This window comes from Drosophila simulans, chromosome X (assembly GCF_016746395.2).
Source record: "Drosophila simulans strain w501 chromosome X, Prin_Dsim_3.1, whole genome shotgun sequence".
In the NCBI taxonomy this organism is placed as follows: Eukaryota; Metazoa; Arthropoda; class Insecta; order Diptera; family Drosophilidae; genus Drosophila; species Drosophila simulans.
The window spans coordinates 398,112-418,711 of NC_052525.2; the positions used below are offsets into that span (position 1 = coordinate 398,112).

Genomic DNA, 20,600 nt, shown 5'->3' on the forward strand with positions numbered 1-20,600 from the left:
AACAGAAATGGGTTGTGAGTTGGGCGGTGCCATTTAATGCTAGTTCAACTTGGGTAAACGTGGGTCAACAACTATTATCCAGCAAGGTGACGACTTTCCATAATTGCTGATAAGCCTGATACGATAACCCTTCGCTGATAATGCTGATGAAGATGATGACGACGATGACTCACAATAGCGCAAATGATCTAGAACGAATGACAGCATCAAAGAAACGAAAATTGAAGAAACCCAAATAAATAGAAATGGCCAACAGGCATAAAATATCGAAGAAAGAAGGAAAAGGGCCCTTCTTATATTTGGTTTTATTAGCTAGACATAGTTAAAATTTTCGTACGTCATATATGCGTATTACATATTTTACACACCTGCATATATGTACAATATGTCGAGAAAAGTGGCATTAAGTGGAAATTCAACAAAATTTATTCCTTTTCTTATGCTGCCACAGCTTTCTTCATTTACCCCTTCTTCACTAAAAACCAACCAAAAATATTTCTTTTTGATATATGGGATCTTAGCTCTAAAATACATCACAGACCTAGGCGTTAAGTCCTTCTTGGCCTTCTTATTTACACTGCAAACAAAGCCAAAACTATAGTTTAGTTTTTCATAAGCTGATGTCCCAGCAAAAAAAAAGAGTGAAAACCATCAGGAAAACGTAGCCAGTGAGAATCGGAGGAGGTCCTTTGCCCCATTTCTCCGCCATTTGTGGAGCACGTCTTTGGCACAGCCGTGAGGTAATGTTTTATACATTTGTATTGCAAACATTTACGAGGGGGAAGAACTTCGCAAGTGTGGATCCCAGGGGCGCAGGGGTGTGGCAGCTCCAACGTGGCGGGCGCAAAGTGTGGCAGGTGCTTGAATTTGGGATTTTCTTTCTTTCCTTTCTTTTCTTTTCGTTTCTTTTCGTTTCATGTCTGCTTGTTCTACTGCTATTGTGCTGCTTCTAGCTGGTTCTAGCTGGTGGTGGAGGATGGTTAGTGGGTGGATGGAAGGTGTCGCCCGCCACCTGCTCAATAGTTCGCTGCTGATTTCATTTGAATAGCACAAATGGCACTTTCCAAATCGAATAGCTAGCTGCCCGAACCCCAGGCCCCTCCGGCTTGCGCCTCTCGAGCGGAATTGGGTTAGGTCTGCAATCCTGATTCGCTACCATACGAAGGGAATGAAGCCCGACTCGGCTTGGGTTGACTTGACTTGACTTGACTCGTTCCACTCGAGTGGCTTGGGCAAAGCTCCTTTCGGGCCAAGCTTGAGCAGGAGGCAGGTTCCTGGAAACCAACAAGATGGTGTGATTAGCAATAAGCACCGAGTGGCTTCCTTGAGCTGGCGATTGCATTTTGCCGGGTGAGCGTACGAGTAGCCCCTTCGGCGTCGCCCACCCTGTGGATTTAGAGTGCTTTTGAGTCAGCTTTGTTCCGATGCGTTCCGATCAATTGCGGCCACCGCATGAATGCCAAAAAGGCCAGGTCTCTTTCTTGGATAAAATTAGCATGCGTCGATAAATCCCGCAACCCGCTTATACATGTAGCGTATAGTTATGACCCAATTAATTCTAAACCCACATCAGGTGCAAGGCGGGTCACATATTTGTGCTGGCTTTTCAAATGATTTTTCACCGCGTTCTTCTGACCCACTGCTCGTATTTTTCCTCTTTTGATGCTTTTCATTTGTCGACTCGCCTGCCGTCGACATAAAAATACAGAAATACTGAAATGCGAAAACCGAAACCCAAATGTTTATTTGAAATATGCGCCAGGAAATACATTTGCAGCAGAGTCTGCTCTCTTTTTCACTGCCCCATGCCAGCAACAACATTTAATTTTGCTGCCTTTTTGTGCGGCACGGAAAATCCAATTTTATTTGCATTTTCATTAACAGCAAATAATAAAACGGAAATATGATTTTTATGCCATTGCCATGATGGCGCGCGCAGAAAAGCTACCATTCCACTTGCCCCTGCCACGCCCTTTTTCCGCCTGGGCCAACGCCCACTTCCAAGCCATTACAGTGTGCATTTCCGTTTTCTGGCCTTCTGCTCCTGCTCCTGCCTCCCACTCCCAGCGCCCCCTCATCCCCGGCTGCCCTTGTTCGTCCTGGGTGATTATAAGCAATTTGTGTTATAAAATCGCAATATTGCATTTTCGGCTGTGCTTTTCCCACTGCCTCCACTTTCCATTCAGGCCGCTTCGTTTTTGCCCGCCTAAAGAACTTAAAACCACCTGCCGGGCTGCACCTCACGTTCCGTTTTCCTCCTTTCTGTCCGACTCCTCGATTGGATTATTTTTCAATTGGCAGCAGAGCTTTCGCTTACTTGGAGCATACCCAGTTTGAATCATTTAATCACGCTGCCCTGGGCGAAATTGCTTTTGACCGGATTTCAAGCTAAAACCGGCCAAAGCGAAGAATGTGAAAATTGTGGTCAAGTATGGCCAAGTTTTTAAATACGCAGCTAGACTGAGGGTGATGCGCTTTCAGATTGATAAGTTTTTATGCGGTAACGTATTAACGATTCATTTTGCATAGATCCGCCAATGTTTAATCAAATTGTGCGCCTTTTCTTACTTTCTACTGAGAGTTTTCGATGCATTATTCTTCGAGATTCTTCCTGTATTTTATTTATTATGTGCGAGCTTGGCGAGCGTACCCTGCGAAGCCCTCACACGGTCTCCACTTTCCGCCATCACCGTTGGTGGCCCTTTATTGCTATTCATTCAACCAGTCCCATCCCAGTCATTCCCAGTTCCATTGTCAGTCGGTGCTTTTCGGGAGAATGTTGGCCAACTGCGATGGGCGCTGAAATGGAGAAGCAAACATTGAATGCAAATCAAAGGATAGACCTCGAAAAGTCACCCGTCGGCAACTTCGTTTGACACTGTAATGCATCCGCTCCTTCTCCCATTCCTCCTCTAGTCCTGTAGTCCTTGGTTGGTGGGACTGTGCCTGCTTCGTGTCCTCGCAAATTCCCCAAATCCCTTTTGGCTATCAGCACGCTGGCAGTTACAGATGGATGACGGGGTGTTCGTTGTTTTTGGAAGCGTAGGTGGCTTGTCGCCTGTTGTCAACCGACACCCGGCCATCCCACAACACAGTGTCTACGATGTAAAATGGTCGAGGCTCACCCCGCAATATGTGCGACGTAAAATATGATTTTAAATTTAATTTTATTCGCACATTCAAATAAATAAACAGGAACATTTTGGCCCACGCTAAGTGTTGGGGGGAAATGGCAAATGAAGCCAGAGCCCTCCGCCGTTTGTTGCAAACTGGATAGGATGTCAGATTTTATGACTGCGTTTGCAGATAATGAAATTTATCTGCCGCGACAGCCCCAGCAGGATGAACGAACAGGGGGGGGGGGGGGGGGGGTGGGGTGGTAATGGAAGAACCGAACGGTGGGGCAGATGGGTGGCCGATAATCAATCGCCAAATCATTCACTCAGTCATCCGGTGGTAGTACGTGCGGACAGCATAGATGGGACAGATGGGGCAGGAGGAGGATCCGTGTGCCAGTTCGGATCCGGTTGAGAAATGATAATTCAGATAAATACTCTTGTTTATGGCAGGACCATTCGCACCATTCGCGCCATCGTGGAGAGCCAGAACAAAGCACCCACTCCAAGTCCAATTGAACACGTACAATTTGACTTGGAGTAGGAGTGGCGCATTCTTTTGCAACCAGATGGTTCAAGCTCAAATGTCAGTTGCACGGACAAATCTGAAGTCATTTCAGACGGGTTTTCCTTTCCACTCTAAAGAGCAGCTTAGTTGAAAGCAGGCTTAGCAGCGGACCTAAACAAATCGATGTTTACGGTGCTTCCATCTGTTCCCCGCTCCAGCAGAATGGTGGTTGCTGGTCCACGAATTATACGGCTGGGGTCCCAGGGAACATAGTGCATGCCAGCGCAGTGGCATGCAGCCACAGAATGCGATCCGCCCTTCCCAGCCTCTTCCTCTCCCCCGTGCCTCTGGCGCCTCCTCCGTCTGGCACGTTCCAGAGTGGAATGGAAAACGGAGGACTCGGAATGGATCCGGAGGAATGTTCGTCGTAGACCAGGGCGTTTTGGGAGGGTGAGATAACGCACATTGTTTCAGCGCTCTCCGTTGGCCCCATTCCTCGCCTCACTTAATAAAATAATATTGTATGTGCTGCGGCGCATAATGCCGCCACACACACAGTTGCACTGGCGTTGGCGTCTATATTAAATTCATATGCGCCCCAAATGGCGTCAGCAGCTAATGGCTTGTGCCGTGGCATGTGCCGCTTAAATATTTCGAGTGCCTCCGCGAAAGAGGGCTGGGATCGAGCCAGATCCGAGCTTTGAGGTGCTCCAGTCGCAGTCCTCACCGGGGCTGAGAGCTCCTAGGACAAAGACGGTCGAGCAGTGACTCGACCGGGGTATACGGTTGGAGCGCTGATATGTCCGATTTATTGATTAATGCCGCCCGGCGCAGGAACACAAACTGCGGCCAGCGGCAATACACGACTTGGCAGTCTATCGATGGCTGGCGCACCCGTATGAAGTCTAATGTCTTCATCGATGCCCCGTCGCACCACTTTATGAACTGTTGGAGCGCTTAATTTGATGATGTACCACACTTGACCCACAGAGTGGTTCGCTGACTCACTTTTGTTATTACGTTTCAGTGTGTGGAGCGGAGCTTATGGTCTGAAACGCGTGTGACCAGCCAAGCAGCAAACGAGTAAACTGAGTGGAAAAGACATCTAGTGGGGGGAGTGAGTTGTGGTTAAAGGTTGGGAATTATAAATTTATAAAGGGGACCAATATTACGGACGTTTCCTGCGTCTGTGGGTGACTCGAGAGGTCGCATTCGTTTTCGATTGTGTTCTGAAGCCGTTCGAAAGTCGGGCGATTCAAATGTACATGCCTCTGGCAGCTGCCAGAAAAACGTTCGTGTCGTAAATAAATCGGTCGCGTAAGGGGAAGGGGAGGGGGAGTGGGAGCTGCGCACAAAACTGTGCTACAAAATAGTTAATGCGAGAGTGGTTCGGGCTAGTGCGGAAGGATGCAAATCATCCAAACGCAAATAAAACTGTATTGATATTGAGCCACCCTTTGCTCCAATTACCCCCCCCCCCCCCCACCGATGTCACATTGCGGCGGCAAAAAATATTTTATCGCAGGCAAGCCCTTCACCCACACTTGTGCATGTGTATGGGTAGGGGAGACCGAGTGTGGGAGCGTGAGCTTAGTTTTCACACAGCCGACAGGAAACTTGTGTTGGAGCTGAAAGTGAAATAGGACCCTCGAAGCGCGCTCATGAACACCGTGATTGAGTGGCGACTGCATGTGTTGTGATTTTGCGGTTGACAGTCGAGTTAATTTGCCGCCCCTCACCTCTTCCCCGTCATCCCATCCTGTCCACCTATATTTGCATATCTATCGGGAAGAAGGGCGTCAATCGCACTTAAATAACTCTTCTCAATGATACGGAAAATTAAGTGGTTAGGCCTGAATGCCGGGCAAAGGTCTGGCCTCATCTTCGGCAGCTTTTGTTGCCAACTGTACCCGTTTGATGAGTGTGATGAGGGGCAGGGACTCGTATGAGTAAAGCGCTCGTTTTGTTTCTGATTATGAACCATCCGTAGTCCAGAGCTTCGGATCTGGCCAGCATCTTCGAAACGTATCAATATCAAGTGATTCTCAAGCGAAAACGTACATAGAGACATCCGAGTAAACGCAATACTGAAAACTGAAGGCGGACATCAATAACCTTTGAGTGGCAATCGATCTGACCCCGTATGGAAGGCCGAAGGAAAAAAGCAAAGCTAGAGCTGTAAAACCGATACAAAATCCGAAATGAAACCCAACAGTCCGATACCAGAAACCCTTGTGCGCGATGCATGTGCATGAGTGTGCAGTGTAGTGTGTTTTTAATTTAAATTTTTGTCCTGCCTCGATTCGCTTGAATCGACATTTTGTTGCTGCCATTCTGATCAGTTGTCTAGTTTTTTCCCACTGTTCGCGGTGCTGAAGAAGTGGCTCAAATAAATAAAACCTATTTATAGAGATATTCCCCATACTTTCAGCGCCGATCTGGTGGGCATTCCACCTGGGATTGAAGATTGCGGCCTGAGCTGCTGCCAACTTTGAATTCATAATTGAAATGAGTTCTCTTTCGCAATCTGAATCCGGGTTTCAGCTAAAAGATTCTGCGTCCAATGGTCTCGAAAAACGGCGAGCTAAAACTAAATCTGCGAATGACTGCGAATGGAAATAAATGCTCGACCTTGCGTTGGCCAGCGAAATACAGTGGCGGTTGGTGTTGGTGGTGCTGGTCGATATGTGGCCATTGTGCCGTGGTGCAACAAAACTATTGTCTGTTCCTGCGTGGGCGGGTGTGGAAATAAAAGCGGGAGCGCCTTGGGCACAGCGCAACTTTCTCAAGAGCTCCAAATGCTTGAGCTTAAACTGCGCTCGCCGTATGGGCATCTCTCTCTCGCTCTCTGTTCTCGGTCTCGCGGGCTCTCTTTCTCGCTAGCTCTCTGCCAGCTCCCCTCCAACGCCCACTTCTAGCCCCTTCCTAGCATCCCCCTCTCGCTCGCTGTTGCTCTCGTTTCTCTGTGCTGCGTTCCGCTCCGCTCCGCAATGTTTGTTAAACTTTTGGCCTTGTTGGGGAAAACACATTTTTGGCAGCCTTTTAGCGCAGCAGCAGCTGTGGCGGGGGCTTTGCCACCATAGCCCCCGTTTTGTGGTAGGTTCTCGATGCCGGCGGCAGATTTCACCACGCTTTTCGCATGTGTCGAGCTGCCTCCGGCCGATAGCAGGGGTGGGTGGGGGCTAGCCTGTTGGCTAGGATGCGGAGAGGCGGGGAGTGCAGCGAGGAGCGAGGACAACATCGTTTGCTGCTCGTCTATTTTACACAAATTATTTTGAATTTATTTCGGTTTACCTGTCCCCGCACCACTCCCCCAGACCACGCCCCTCCCCGCGCCAACCGCCCCCCTCCACCTGCTTTTGTGTGTAGTATACTTTTCTGTGCCACAGAAAAGGTTCAAGAAGCAGCAGAAACCAATTTGAAGCTTTCATTCAAGACGCAACTGAGCGAGAGAGATGGCTAAAGGGTGTTTGAGTGCGGTGGGTAGTTGGGCAAATGGGTGGTTGGGTGGTTGGGTGGCTGTGTGGTTGGGTGGTTAGCTGTTTAGCTTGCCTCTGGCTCTTTTGCATTGTGACGACAGCAGCCGAACTCCCTTAAAAGCACTAACATTCGCCGCACGACTTTGAAATACGCTCCATATTAACTTTGATATCCTTTTAATTTGTTGTCCTCCCATCAGTTTCACAGCCTCTTCAACTTTCCCCCTCCCCCTTCACCCACCGTTAGTCGATGATGAATGGAACAGTGAACTTTTCTCATTCCGGGCCACCCAACCGACCCCCTTCAACCGTCGCCTTGTAGGTTAGCAGGGTTTCGCTGAATTAATTGGAACATTGTTTGCTAAGGTTTTCATCGTGTCAGAAACGTGGGATATATATGAGGGGGATGGGTTGGAATTAGAGGTGTGTATGTGGATACTCTTTAAGTGAAAAAAAAACTTAAGCTCGGAGCGGGGTAGATAGGATAGGCATCGACTCGATTCGGGATGTCTGATACAAGTTCAAAAAAAAAGCAGCGAGGAAGCTAACGAAAATATGGAGCAGAGTGGAATATCGATTTTACCTTATCGACACGAAACATGGCGCCTTGAAATATGCATTGCAGAAGTGGAAAACTCAAGCGAAGAAGCCGGAATGCGAAGGATGTGGCGCAGCGCAGGATGTGTGGAACTCATGTCAGAAAAACGCACACTGGTGGGTGCTTAACTGAACAAAGGGGCACGGGAGAGAAGGTGGAGTAGAGAAGACACTAACGACTATGATAATGAGGACAAAGCATCAACGGCACATACCCTTGGAAATGAGCGCGGAAAAGCTCATCACAATGCTAAATTTGTTTGATATAGTTTCAAAACAATTGAACGTGGTCTAGAACGATATATGAAGGAATTCTTTTTGTAGAAATACGAGCAACGTCTTTCATTAGACAAGTGAAAGCACTCAAAACAAATCAGTCTTGGGCGATGCTAACCGTTCCTCTCTATTGTGTAAAAAAGACTGATTAGCTCTCTTTCAAATTCTAAGATGTGTTCAGCTTTAATGGAAGAAGTTAGACCTGAAGACAGGCTGAGGGCTAAAGGAAAGTGATAAAATGCCAAAATAAATGACACTGCGACAAAGTAAACTTCCCACATTCCGCCCCATTGCCATCCACTTCCACCCATCAGCCACCCTGCGCCACCCAGAAATGAAAAACAACAAGGAGAGAGCTGGAGGAGAAGAAGGAAAATTACGTGCTGGATTCTCTCGTTTTTGGTTCTTTCTATATATACTTTTTAGAATGATTTTGAGTTGCTGTTCTCAGGCGGGTTTTTATGCTATTTTTGCGTTATTTGTGGATTTGAAGTAATGCAGACTTTACGGATTACAACAAGAACAATGGACTACGAGGCAGCATTATGACGAGATACAGGCGAACAACAATAGAAAATCCAAAGAAAGCCTTTCGAGATGCTTAATGAATGAGCAGAGTCCTGGTACAAAAAAGGAGGGAGGGACATAGTCGAGTGCCTCGACTATCGGATACCCTTTACTATCTGATACTCGTGAACTTTGAAAATTCAGATAAGAGTATTCTGAAGAGTATAATCTGGAGAGTATAATTCTGAAACTTGAACAGCATGGTCGTCACAATCTCAACATTCTAGTTCGAAAGATCTAGACGTTCATACGGACGGACAGGCGGACCAGGTCGGAAGCGTGATCTCTTACTCTACGAGTAATGGGTATTGCTACAATGGATTCACAGCCAAAAGAGGCAACAACAATGCCCAGAAGACAAGCAAATGTGCACAAAGGGCAAGGGATGAGAACGGGAGGCATTATTCAGACGCATAGGCAACCCTGCCATCTTGCCAACAAAATGCAATCGCAGAATTGGCGATTTCCGTTGCTTTGATATTAAGATCATACTGCGGCAGGAAATAAATGGCGATTGAAGGCCGGAAGCCTGAGCGCCGTGAAAGTAGGTGTTTTGCAGTTTTATGTTGCTAGAGACATCGATATGCTACGTATCTTTTTATGATAGAAGCTTTATGTTATTATGAGCTCATTACCGCTCCGCCCAACCCATCTACCGTCCACTAACTTGCCGCAATTAACTGTGCTGCCCGAACTTCGCACCTCCGACCTTTGGTTGGCGTCACTAAAAATTCTATCAATTAAAGTTAATTGCACTAATTTTGAGCATTTCCCCGTTCTCAGTTGCCCGCTTTTTCCATTCTGGTTTACTTTGCCGTTCGTTTTTCTGCAGAATATGCAGAAATATTTGGGGAACAGGAGTCGTTGTTTTAGTGGGAAAACAAAATGGCGTCAAGGTGGCAAAAGCACAAAAGGACACTGTAAGGGGAAGGTGGCAAACGCGGCTGGAAAAGTTTCTGTTTAGTTTTTTCTCTGCTCGAAAATGAAGCTCGTTTGCTTCATCAAAATGAAGTTTGTTTTTGCTACTCTCTCTCCGTTGTTGATTGTGCACAAAATGAGGGGTCGTGCAAAATGGGAAAATGGAGGTGTTTCGGGGAGGAAAGATCTGGGCCTGGACTAAACATTACCGGCAGTGGCTGGAAAATGTTTAAAAGTGGGGGCTTAGTGACAGTGGAGGTCCATTCAAAGGCGTGAATGCTGATAAAAGCGACCAATTTTAATTTGTTTTCTGTACACAAAGGTGCCGAAAGGAAAACAAGTCAGCGAAAAGGTGAAGCGTCCAATCCTACATATGGAAACTGAAATGCATTTGAAGATAAGTCAGCAAAAGATCCACTCTCAGGTGAACAAATATCTGGAGGCATGCATCTCTGACCCTTCATGAAGGGCTAAGTAAATCTTGCATTGCTCCAGAATCCATTTGGAACATGCCACTAGTTTCATAATGGCATTGCTTCATGAAGAAGCACGAGGAAAATGTAAGTTACAATTTTCGATAATCATTGAAGTACAGGAGGCGACAGTGCTTGGTTAAAATTGGTATTTGGCCCGTTTGTATTCTCAATGATCAAATTATCGGTGTGAACTAAAATGACTGACTGAAATATTTATACATTGATAAATCGGCTTATTCCCCTCCAGGTGGAGTCCATCAAGCGGCCAGTTCTTGTGTCCTCATTAACCAGCTTTTTCCTCCCTGATACACTCAATGCAGGGCCATGGCAAGCCTATTAATCGCGCATCACGCATACGCATCCTGGTGGGAATCGATATATTATGCTTTCCGTTTATTGTCGCTAATTCTGTGGAAAACAGGCTAAGGGAGATACTGTTGCTTGTTCAAATTTTTAACAACATGTCTATCAATGTGTGTATGCCCTTATGTGTGCGTCGCCAACACCTCGTCGTCCTTTTCAAGCCAAATTGCGCATACGCCCCGTGTTTCACGTATGCGCTCGCTTCTGTACGTAATTTATGCACCGCCGTTTCGCCCTTCCTGTGCGCTCTTCGCTCATTTTTCCACTGCAGTTTCGAATGAACACATTCATTGACTTTACGCCTGCAAAAAATATAAAAGAAAAAGAGCAGATCTAGATAATGAAAAAAGCGTTGCAAGGAAGCAAAGCAAGGCAGTGAATTTCGCAATACGTCTTCAACAAAGAAGTAAGGTGGCAAGCAGTAAGTAAGGTGGAGGTGGAGGCAAACGGTGAGCTACGGCGAATGACGTAATGAACCGTTTCCTGTATATTATACATAATTTTGTTACGACGACTTAAATCTGCGCTTATAAGGGTGGATGCATTCATTTTATTTTAAATACTATTATTAACGTTATATAATATTATTTTTTTAGAATATATTGAAATGCTTACTCAACGGTTCCCCTGCAGGACGTCTTCCGAAGATTATGTATATTTTCGGCTATGAACATTCTTACCGTCTGCCTGCAGGCTCTTGAGCTGGACTTTTTGCTTGGCTTATGCTCTTGCGATTATAATAATTCCAAGAAAGGAGAAGGAGCTTAAAACGATGGCGCGGGGCGGTCGGGCGTGGCTGCCAAGTTTGACTCGTCGCTGAGAGTAAAAAGTACAGGAGTAGCTAGCTAAAAAGATCACAGAAAATCTTTTTTTCACAACCAAGCTTCAAGATTATTTTGGATTTCACATACCAGGCGAACAGAAGCGATAAGCAGGTGTAAAATAATCAGCTGATCAGTCTAATAAGTGCTTACATACTACTGCCCCTTAATTTAAGCATTATATGGGACTATGGTGCGAAGTAACGGTTATGCTGCTCTCCTATTGGTCAAATGGTAACTGGAGAGATCGAAGGGCAGCCATCATAGAAAACAATCAGCTATTTCTATTTATTTCGAGCTTACAGCTGCAGCCTGCTACGGACTCTGTTAACCGGGTGGGATCCGAATAATGTTGCCGCATCGGACTAACGTGTTCGTTGCTTGCTGACTGGAAAGACGCATAGGGCAGCCATCATGAAAAAAGCATCTGGCGAACAGAAGCGATAAGCAGGTGTAAAATAATCAGCTGATCGATCAGTCTAATAAGTGCTTACATACTACTGCCCCTTAATTTCGGCATTATATGGGACTATGGTGCGAAGTAACGGTTATGCTGCTCTCCTATTGGTCAAATGGTAACTGGAGAGATCGAAGGGCAGCCATCATAGAAAACAATCAGCTATTTCTATTTATTTCGAGCTTACAGCTGCAGCCTGCTACGGACTCTGTTAACCGGGTGGGATCCGAATAATGTTGCCGCATCGGACTAACGTGTTCGTTGCTTGCTGACTGGAAAGACGCATAGGGCAGCCATCATGAAAAAAACATCTGTTTTTGCTGACCTATAAGCTGAACTAACGCTTTCCCTCCATCGCTGACTTCCTATTGGTCGAAAAGGGCGACTGGAAAAACGTAAGCCGCAGCCATCTTGAAAAAGGATCAGCTGTTTTTGTTAAATTTGAGCGGCCAGCTGGCACTTGCTACGTCTTCTGTTCCCCTGGTGTCTGAAACCTGAAAACTTTGCGGCAGTTTAGCTGACAAAAATGTTGCGGCATCGTAAAATGTAAAATGTAGAAGGTAATATTAATTTTTTTTTCCACCCGAAAGTATGCTAGACAAAATTGGTAAACTTTTTTTGATTGGTGAACTATAATTTTATTCCTTAAAAACTACAGAGCTAACCGTACAGTTTCTTAGAGTACTTTTCTTAAAAACATAAATAATGCCGATATATATAGAACGTTTTCTTTTCATCTTCAAAAGAGGCAGGCATCTTGTTTCTGTAAAAAAAAAACGTAGAATTAATATTTTTGTGGAATTACAAGTTTTAATCAATTTAATTCTGTAAAGAAATCAATTAAACTATATAATCCTACTTTTTCCGGTAACTGGAGGAGCGAGCCATTCCGCATTATATAAAACTTTAATTAAATATTTTTTGAACGAACATTTAATGCCTCCTCAATTTGTTGTCGGGATTAAATTGCGTTTTATTACTGGCCAGCTGGTACCGGCTTGTAAGCTCATTATTGTTGCGTAATTTTTGTTGACTGTTTTGCTGATTCATCGAAAAATTTTCAGTTAACTCTGTTGCGCATTGATTTTCCATTTCCCTTATTGAGATTTATGGTTTTGGATTTTTCGCTGTGCGAAAATTTTGCGGTTAGGGCTAGAAGTGCATTGGGGATGAACTTCTGGAAATTCAATCCACAAAGTGAATACTTCATTCTTAAACTATAATGTCGCAAAAGTGATAGTATTTGTAAAATTGTATATACAAAACAGCGTAGCTATCAACTTAGGTACATTATCGTAAATGAGTATTAAAATGTATTTATTGACACTTAATGCACCGTAATTTTCCTTATGCATCGTAACTTTCCTTCCTTATCGAAATGAGATGAAGTGGGCTGAATCACCTGCAGAAAATCGACAAATAAAGTACGTCACAAGTAAGACATTTTTAGTGGCCGGAGCATTGTGCAGTGAATGGAAATGCTTTGCGGTCGTCAAATTGATTAACCAGATATGGTATAAGCCCATATACTCCTATGGCTATATGTAGGTAGAAGCAACCAGATCTTTCTAAAAACACTGCCAAAGTGACCTAAATTATGTGGGTGCACGAGAGCGAGGAGTAGAAAAAGGGAATCGCTTTCGTTGTTTCAAGAGACTCAAACATTATGCAAAGGATATGCAGACGCAAAACGAATCACATCGGAGGGGGGAGAAACTTGAGTAATTTCATTCCGGGCCAAATGTTTTATGAGCGAAGTGGTGCTGCAGGAGAAAGCAATGCTAAATCAATTAGGGAGGGCTGGGAATTGAAGGGAAGTGACCAGATGCAGTTGCCGATAAAAGCGCAACAATTTAAATTGAAAACGCCATTGCTGGAATGATGAGTATCAAGGGTGTCCACTTTAGTTTCTGCTTCTCAATGATGCGGCTTCCCCGTTGCTGGATAGATAGTTGGATAGACTTGTTTAACGCTTGCAGAAGATTTTTTGATTTTTAGCACTTGGGTATCTGCATATTTAAACAAATTGCAAACACATTAGCTTCCGCATTGTGCACGTCGAAATGTATTGCTACTTTGCTAACTGTGCCAACCAGACGTTCATATAGAGTTGATGACGTCGATGAGCAATTGCCGGCACTCAAATAAAGTTGAGTTGAGTTGAGTTGAGCCTAAGTTCGGCTCCTTCCCGCTACGTGTTCGCATCGTAGGCGCATCGTAGCACCCACTTTTGTAATTAAAATTGCTTTCAGCAGCATCAATTAGAAAGTACAGTGCACACACACACGTGCACCGCTGAGAAAAAGGAAAAGTTGTCTTTCAAAAATTGTGTTGCATACTTGCTGGCACTATTCACAAAATTAATTTCACTTTGCCTGCGCAAGTGTGTGAGTGTGTTGCGAGTGTGTGTGTGTAAGTGCGGGTGACTGAGTGCTGTCAAAGCTTCCGATTTACCTGATGCAGAGAGAGAGAGATATAGAGAGTGATAGGGAAAGAAGTGATAGAGTCAGGATGAAGTGAAATGAACAAATGTTTTTTGCGTTTTGCAGGCTGCACAAAGTTTTGGCCAAAAGGTTTCGAGTTTCTGTCCTTTCCGTTTTCGATCTGCATTCGTTTGTGTATATGTGTGCGAGAGTCTAGAGGCACACGCACACGTATGCCTGGGCACATCTACTCACTTGGGCACGTTTCAGGCTTCAAGCGGCAAATACAGAAAGGGCTCCATCCCGTTCTGGAAAAGCCCACCCTTGTCCCACTGGTCTGAGTCACTATACAGCAACAACAAGTTTTTTTGACACTCATAATTGAGCCACAAACAAACGAAAGCTGAAAAACACACACAAACAAGGGGGCAAGATGATAAAAAGCATGAAGAAAGGTAAATGGCAAAAAGCGAAAATGCACAAAGACAGCAGAGAACGTAGAAAAGCCATAAATAATAGCTTCTGTGTCTGTGTGTGTGTGTGCTCTCCAATGGTTTAGAAGAAGAAAGATGGCCACGAAAGAAAAGCGATTCCATTTTCCCAACTTTGACTTACTTCAAGCAACACGCTACTTAGGTGGCCCCCAAAACACTCCCCGCCACCCACGGATACGAAAACCCCCACTCTGGATGCCAAAGGCACTGACTTGTGGCTATTTTTCACAATTTGCTCTTGTTTTCTCCGCTTTTTCATCTGCACTGGCAACGTGTTTGGTTGGCATCACAAACACACCCCAATCCCCTGCACCAGCCATGCTCAGTTCTTCTTCTGGACTAGTGTGGGGGTCCGCAAATTTAGCATGCAAAGCATAATTTGAATAGCCTGCATCCCGCTCACTCACCTTACTGCCTACACTACGGCCCATTACTGTAAGGCCGAATACCGAATGACAAAGTGCAAACACGATAATTTAAAAGGGTTGCTTGTACGTGTATGGGAGATGTATTTTGTTTCGATTATTCAATTTTACGTCACGTTGCTTGTAGAATAACAAATCGGAACTAAGGATTAAATCTGCCCCAAAGACTTGTCTTCGACACATAACATGTCCTTCGGTCAAAACAAAACGCAATGTAATCATATTATAGATTAGAAAAAGGCCATTTGGACCTCCATCGCCTGTCGCCGATTGCCAGAACGACACAGGCGAAAAAAAAAACGAAAATGGACGGAATGGTACAAGCGGGATACAAATTGTGCGTTTAATTTTGCATTAAAATGATATTTGTCTCCAAGTGGCATTAGTCACAACAGCGCAATTTTCTTTTTGCTTTGCAGCCGCTTCTCCGACGTCTTCCCCCTTGCTTTTCTTCCTCATTTTCTTGTCCAACCTTGCCCGCGCCCGCTCTCAAGTGACCCGCTCGGGCAAATTAAAATGTCATAAATTTGAGTTAATTACGGTCGAGTAAACATTTGCATTATTGTGTTCCGTCTTCGGTCGGCTCTTCCTCCTCTGTTGCCATTATAAGAATCCCCTGAGCTATTTAGTTATTGGTCGTTTGCTTTGCTCTTGGCTTTGTATCTTTTACTTTCCGCCGCATTCCGTTCCCTACACTTTTGATCGTAGCATCAAAGTGAGAACGTGCTGGAAGTTAACTTGGTAATTTATCATATATTGTAACTATATTGTAACCAAGTACCGTTTCAGTACAATCAACTGTGTGCAATCGAAGATCTTCCGATCCTGTATTGAAACGGTGCTTGCTGCTATTTCCGGTCCCTTATTTCCTGCGGTAAACTCCAATTACTTTGCAAGTTTTTGAGCCCGAGGCTCGATAAAGGGGTGAACCGTTTGACTTCGCGCCAGGTAATCATGGCTATTCACTATTTTCCACATTTACCGACTCCATCTCCTGCTCTGTGCCCGATTAGGCGTGATTTTCCGCTCCCTATGGCCGGGAAAGAAACAAGCGAAACCCATCGCACATATTCCCATTCCTACCCACTCGTTTTGGGGAGGGGAGACGAACGCGCACACACACTCATGCGTGCATTTGATTACAATTTGTCGCCCTTTCAGCTTATTCACAAAACAGGACAGATCTGAAGGGGGCTTCCATCCTGATTGCCTTTCACCAGATTGCCATTCGCGAGTGGAGGAAGTGAAACGACGGCAGCAGACGGAAGCTGCGACGGATTTGGTCCGTGGGCGCAGCGTTTTGTCTGTTGCACTTGGTCGCAGGATGGCCCTTTTAGCACCTCCCAATTAAAATCCGGGTGCTGCTGCAATTTCCCTTTCTCGCCAGACACTTTCGCAGCCTCTGATTTCCCACAACTCCGGATTACTTTCTTCCCCCAGTATGACCAGTGGGCAACCGCATGCTCCGTCGATATTGTCTATGTCGTTCAGAAGGCGCACTTTGGACACTATTAGGAGCATTCTCGATTCATGTAGATGCGATTGGAATTTGCGTGTCGAAATCAATATTCGAGTAGAATAGATTTCAGGGTCACGCTGCAAAAACGGCACGTTGTGAAGCCTCAATCTATCCCGGGTTATACATATTTGGCTTTTAAAGCAAATTATGCAAGTTAAGATAAGATGTGTATCGGCTCCTGTACAAGCTCCCCCACTTTCAAATATATCATACCCCTACTCAGCTCCTACTTGATATAAACGTGCATTTAAAGCCGGTAATTCCGGTCCTTGACCCAGGAATACGTGGTTCAGCTCCGATTTGAGGATAGAGGCAAGAGGATATTCCGCATAATTGGCACAGGACATGCGCTACTTTTATGGATATTTTCCCACCGGGGGATTCCGTTTTAGCCCGAAAACTCTATCGGTGCTACAAATGTGTCTCTATGCTTGCACACTGCGTTGCCATGGCTAGCGACATTATTAGTGCGCCCCTCCCCTGACCCTCCCTGACCCGAGGAAAACCCCACACCCCCTGCCAGGCTCTGCCATTGTTGGTGTTAGTGCAAGCACAACACCACAGCAGGGCAGCAACAACAAGTGCAGCTCCGAGTTGGGCACAAGCCAAACATAATCTGCATAAACAAACACACTCACACTCTTCGAGGGGCATTGGACAACCGAAATCTGTGCGTGCGTGTGTGTGTATGGGTGTATGGCTGAATTATTAGATTGCCTGCAAAACTAGATGGCCCACCTCCGACCTCTGGCTCCGGCTTTCCCGGCGTGTTCCCCTTCCTCCTCCAGCTACATTCTTTCACTTCCAAAACGGGCAAACAAAAGCTGATCCCAAGCTCCGTTGGCGCCTTCTTGCCAACTTAATTACTTTTGAAATAGTTGAGCGCACGCAAACACAGCACATCTCATCACTTTGCTCGACCGTCAAGCGAAGGACAAGGAAAATCCAGCTAACGAAGGTGAGAAGCGAGTGGGAGAGTATTGCATATTTCAGTTGCCCTGGCAACCGGAAGTAGGATTTCCTTTTCTCGATACAAGCCCAGAGGCAGACGGTTTTATTAATGAAGTTTTCAAGGCTCTGTTTTTTACCCCGCTCCGTGGGATGGCACATTTGAGGGGCTTCAGATCAATATTTATTTGCAAAACAGCTTTTTTTCTAGCAATCGAATTGTCCGATTGATGAATTGCTTTTGGTTTATAACTACCATGAGACCCAATAACTTTCGCCAATTTAAATTCTAAATTTACTGGACTCCGGGCATCTCTGGCATTTGGCAAAAAGTAGGCTGCCGGCTGTGTGGAACAGCGGACAGATAAGTTTTCTCCAGTTTGAATGTGAACGCGAAAAAACTTAAAATAAAGCGCCGATTATAGCTATCTCAAAGGAAAAGCCCAGGTCTGAGAAAAGTTCATTGTTGTCTGTTTATAATTAGAGAGTGAAAATCTCTCTCGTTGAGTGCAATCGGCGTCGGCATTGTCGGCAAACTCGCTGCAGGACACCATTTATTCTGCTTCCTATCGTCGGGAATTGTCTCTAGGAATGTCCTTTTGAAAATAGATACAAAATTAAATTCTTTGATATCCCTAAAAACGGAGACGGGACCAGAAAACGAAGCTGTATCTACCACAAGAGAACTTTCGGGCTCCTTTCGGCAAAGTCTTTTTGACTGAAGTTAAGAGTATCTTCCCGTTTTCGCGGCATAGCTCGTTTTTGCGTTGTGATTGTCGTTCCTCGCAAATTGGCCACAATGGCGCTAATCAATCAATGTATCAATCAATGGCGTTATGCATAGTTTTCCGAGGGCATTCATCATCGCTCTTTCGGACTGTTTTTGGGCGCTTAACTGGCCACGAATCCGCCCCCACTACGCCCTCTAATGAAGGCCACTAATTGTCTTTGGCTGCCGGGCTTCTAGGATCACCAGTATCAGTGACTTCTGATTCACCAAACGATGTGGCATTATTTTGTATCGCTTTGTCACGAACGGGGCGCTGGAAAATATGGGTTGTGCCTGTACAATGTGGCGCATGATTAATGTGCCTGGGCCGGTCTTTGTCTGTTGTTTGCTGTCGTTGGCTTTTTCCAGCATCATAATCGTACTTATGTAAAAACGAGAAAAGCTTCAAGTTGAAGACACACTTGCACCAAAACACATCAGTGTGTACACGCTAATCACACATTACGCATACGCACTGCTGGCATTTCCAAATAGAAAGTTTCGAAATATCTCGTTAAACCTTTATTTGATCCCGTCCTCCCAATATTTTATTTTCAGGCCGCCTCGCCGCGATGGGAGCCCCAGATTGCTGTTCTCTGTGAGGCCGGACAAATCTACCAGCCGCAGTATCTTTCCGAGGAGGGACGCTGGGTGACGGACCTTAGCAAGAAGACAACCGGTCCCACATGTTTGCGTGATAAAATGGATTTGCTTGATTACTGCAAGAAGGTAAGTTTTTGCCCCTTTATCGTGTTGGCTGCAGGAAAAGCCAAAGAGAAGCCGCATGAAAATTACTATTTCCATTGCACTTCGCATATGGAAAACCTCTCAGTTGCTGCTTGCCTCGTGCGGATTGCGCATACGCCATGTGGTCAAGTATGGGTGCGACGGCAATATGTAATTTAATGGCCTGGCTAACGCTACAGAAACTCCAGGATGGAGCAGGGGAAATGCTGGGTGGCTTAAAAAGCACAGGGAATGAAAACCAATAAATCAAAAGCAGCCACCAATCGTGGAAAAGGGAGGGAGGGAGGCGAGCACTGAGTGCTCCTACTATGTGGCATCAACAATTTAATTTGCGCTGCGTTGAAAGCGTTTACATTGACACAACATTAAACGACACTTAATTAATTTTCCATTAATTTTCGTTTTTGCATTTTGCGGGACTTCTTCTTCCCGTTTTCCGTTTCCCATCTCCCATTTCCCAAGTCGCATGTGTGTGTGTATCCTGCATCGAAGCCGTGGCCTCCGCGTCATCGCTGTCATAAATTGGCATTCCGCAGTCAACATTTTGTCCTCCGTTCCATTTCCTGAACTTTTTAATTAAATTTTTCTTTGCGCAGACGATGGCTAATGTAAGCTCAGACTCCACCCACCTCCCACTCTCTTGAACTCATGCTCCCTCGGGATATTGTTGTTACACCATCATCAGCTTCGTCAAATGCTTCATAATAATTGATAAATATGGAATATGATAGTTGAGTGAATGTGTATCGGGCAAATGAAATCACAGCACCACAAAGCCACCAGCGCTCCATATGTCCGTCCTTCTGGGTACGGATTACATGCCCATGGCTATTTTGTTGGGCTGCGTCCAGAACAAGATGCCACATGTGTTCTGGTGGACCTCTCAGTCGCAGATCAATGCTGGGCTTCGTCGGACGAGAACACGTGTTCGGGATGTGGTTTAAGGGCAGGTCGGGTGAGGTCAGGCCAGGTCTGGTCGGGACCCAGTCCCCAGGGCGTCATTCATTCATCCATTCCCACTCATCGCCGGCGTCATTACGATCATCTGTATGCAAATAATGAGCGCGGCATGCTGTCAAAACTGTCGCATTTGATTCTGACATGCAAATTTCTCCCCCACTCCGTGCAGGCGCCAGGATTCCGATTTGAGTCCTCGGCTGTCGCCTGCAGTTGCTGTGTTGCTGAGTTGCCACAACGTAAATCGAAATAACACGCATACCCGTGTATAATGCATGTAAATGACAAATATTGTATTGGTTTTTCATTTGGAGCTCGTTCCATTCCAATGCATTCGGTTTTTCTTTGGCTGGCTTTTGTTGTCCTTGGTCGCGTTGATATTTTTTGTAATTCTCGACGGCGCATTTATCCAATGTTGCCGCTATCTGTTATCCGTGCTGCCGCTCGCATATTTTATAATTGTGATAATTTATTTATCATGCTTAATTTACGTCGGTGGCAATGTTTTGCCATGTTTCTGCCCCCGTTCACGCCGCAGGCTTCTCTGGGTATAAAATCGAATAAAATCGCAATTAAGCTGGAGAGCCCGCAGCCATTGAAACGAATGTGTGTATACCTGGAAGGCCGCTTGATGGCTTTAATATGGGCTCAGGTTCTAATGCCCAGTGTGTGCTTTTTAATAACTATTTTCTCTGGTTTCGCCGATTCAAGAAGGTTAACTTAGGTCTTGATGTCGAACC

At 45.4% G+C, this 20,600-nt stretch overlaps 1 protein-coding gene across 13 annotated transcripts in view; it reads left to right on the forward strand.

Moving 5' to 3' along the window:
- LOC6724785 (amyloid-beta-like protein) overlaps positions 1 to 20,600 on the forward strand; it is a 40,933-nt gene that overhangs the window by 5,388 nt on the left and 14,945 nt on the right. For all 13 annotated transcript variants that reach the window (XM_016173252.3, XM_016173260.3, XM_016173254.3 and 10 more), the window contains exon 3: positions 18,715 to 18,885. In XM_016173252.3, coding sequence (XP_016037545.2) covers positions 18,715 to 18,885 — 171 coding nt within the window. The remainder of the gene's footprint in view (positions 1 to 18,714; positions 18,886 to 20,600) is intronic.